The following is a 2,500-nucleotide window of genomic DNA, read 5'->3' on the forward strand; positions in this document are numbered from 1 at the left end:
CAGACAGACAGACAGACAGACAGACAGACAGACAGACAGACAGACAGAGACAGTCAGACAGAGACAGTCAGACAGACAGAGACAGAGACAGAGACAGACACAGAGACACAGAGACACAGACAGAGACAGAGAGATAGAGACAGAGAGACAGGGAGGGGCTGAGATGTACCAGTATGTTTCTGGTGCCAGACGGTAAATGAATGAATTTAAATGTGAGACAGTGACACATACAGCAGGCAGACAGAGGAATGAGCTTCATTACCCTAATTCATTACCTTAATCGCCTTAAGATTAGGATACTTACATGATTATGTAATGCATATCTACACGGTGAAAGCTCCAGTGTTGGTCTAAGTCTGATCATGTACAAAACAATGGGGACTTTATGGGTCCATGTGTACTCTCTAAGAGTTAAACTAACACTGTGTAGGAGAAAAATGTCTCCATTTGCTGTAAACCAGTGGTGGAAAAAGTGCTCAAATGTTTTACTTAAGTAAAAGTATCAATATTGCAATGCAGAAGTACTCTGTTAGAATTAGAAGTCAAAATTGTACTTAAGTACAGTACTTGAGTAAATGTACTTACTTACTTTACACCTCTGGCTGTAAACGGTGTGCTAAAACAATAAATGTGTCAAAATAAAAGCCAGCCAGTCTCACCTGTATCCCTTGTCCAGGACCTCCACGGGGCCCATGGTCACTGTGGCCCTCAGCGCTTTGGCCGACAGACCCATCAGAGCCTTGGCTCTGAAGTCGCATGAGCTCCACTCCTCCTCCTCGTTGAGCGTGGGCAGGTATCCACACACCACCTTCAGGTCGCCTACTATCCCGTTGGCGTTCACCACCGCGGCGGCGGCGGCGGGGTTGTTCTCGCCCCCGGTCCGCACGTAATCCAGGTAAACGTCCGAGGTGAGGAACATCTGGTAGGCGTGGTCCTCCATGGCCGTCTGGATCTCCGTCTGCGCCTGGTCGAACATGGCCGAGTCGATCTGCTGCCGCTTGACGCCGTCCCGGATGAAGGTCTTGGTGGCCGGCTTGAGCTGCTTGGCGACCACGCTGCTGTCCACGTAGCGCTTGTAGATGGCCTTGGCCACCCGCTGCGTTTTGCCGTCCCGCGGGTCCATCCGCCGGAAGCCGTTGCAGGCGAACCAGAAGTCCAGCGTGTCCACGCACTTCTCCCGCTCCAGGAACGTCCGGAACAGCAGCGCGCCGTCCTGGTCGCCGAGGAGCGAGTGCAGCGACTTGGTCCACCGGGAGAGCGGCGAGTCCGGGGAGGCGCTCCCCTCGGGCTCCCCGAGGCCATCCTGGTTCCTCCTCGCCGAGGAGGAGGAGGAGGAGGGACAACCGGGGGAAAGAGAGTCCGAAAGCGAAAGCGACTTGTTGTTGTTGTTGTTGTTGGGTACGATAATATCCTGGGGTCGCATCATGGCCAGTTTGCCGGCGGTCGTGGGGTAGCAGCGGGGGGTCGCCTCTCCCTCCTCCCCGGGCACCGGGGGTCGAGGGGCATCTTCGCGGAAACTGGTGGCGATGACGATGTGGTCCGTTAGCGCCCGGCTCATGGCTAACAGCCTGAAGCCCTGATGTGTGGTGGTTGGTTTGGTTCGGTTTGGTTCCTGTGAGCCTCCTCTCTCTTATGTCAGCAGGGGAGCCTTCTCTTCTCTCCTCCTCTCTCTCTCTGCCTGGCTGTCTTCTCTCTGAAACACAAAGTATTGATCTAATCAAAACCAGATCCGCCCCGACTTCAAAGGCAGTGAGGCGCGCTAGAGAGAGAGAGAGAGAGAGAGAGAGTCTTTTTCAGACCATCGCTGACTTTCACTGAAGAAAAAAAAAAAAAAACACAAGACTATTATTCCAAAGGAAAAAGGCTGCAGCACTGATACATGTCTGTGTGAGAAGAGTTCACCAGGGTTTGTCTTACCCCCGGATTATATTATCATCATCTGGCACTGGTCTAGGTTCAAAGGTATTACGTCAAAAATGCCCTCAGCCATAGTGAGCTTGAATTAAGAGTGAAATGCTTAATGTAAGCCGAGGTGGGTGAGTCAAAAACTAACAGTGATGCTTTGACTTAAATTCCACATTCAGCCGGGGAAGCAACAAGACACACGCGTTCTGTTCTGTGCTGTCTGAGTATTTAACTCATTAATAAAGCCTTTTAGTAGTCGACAATACAAAGGAGACACATGCTCAATTATTACGCCTCTCTGGATTCCTCTTTGCAATTAGCTGACCACTAGAGCTGACGTCATCAGTCAGACCCTCACACTGCAGAAGGCTGGCGAGCACATGTAGCCCTCCTCCCATCCATCAATGCATCCATCCATCTATCAATGCATCCATCCATCCATCCATCTATCCACCCACCGACCCAGTCAGTTCACTGACTGGGTCTCAACATCAGGTTCGGGGACCTATACCAGAAGTCCAAATGGAGCCTTTTCTGGTCTGTTAACTGAGTGTACAAAAGGAAACAACTATCAGAGTTGAATAAACACTGATTT

At 51.2% G+C, this 2,500-nt stretch overlaps 1 protein-coding gene across 1 annotated transcript in view; it reads right to left on the reverse strand.

The window, feature by feature from the left end:
• The window catches only part of LOC311055072 (axin-2-like), a 39,524-nt gene that overhangs the window by 35,383 nt on the left and 1,641 nt on the right, over window positions 1–2,500 (reverse strand). The window contains exon 2 of the mRNA XM_084071156.1: window positions 660–1,693. Coding sequence (XP_083927282.1) covers window positions 660–1,558 — 899 coding nt within the window. The 5' untranslated portion in view covers window positions 1,559–1,693. The remainder of the gene's footprint in view (window positions 1–659; window positions 1,694–2,500) is intronic.

This window comes from Gymnoscopelus microlampas (assembly GCF_963454915.1).
Source record: "Gymnoscopelus microlampas genome assembly, chromosome: 11".
NCBI classification, from domain to species: Eukaryota; Metazoa; Chordata; class Actinopteri; order Myctophiformes; family Myctophidae; genus Gymnoscopelus; species Gymnoscopelus microlampas.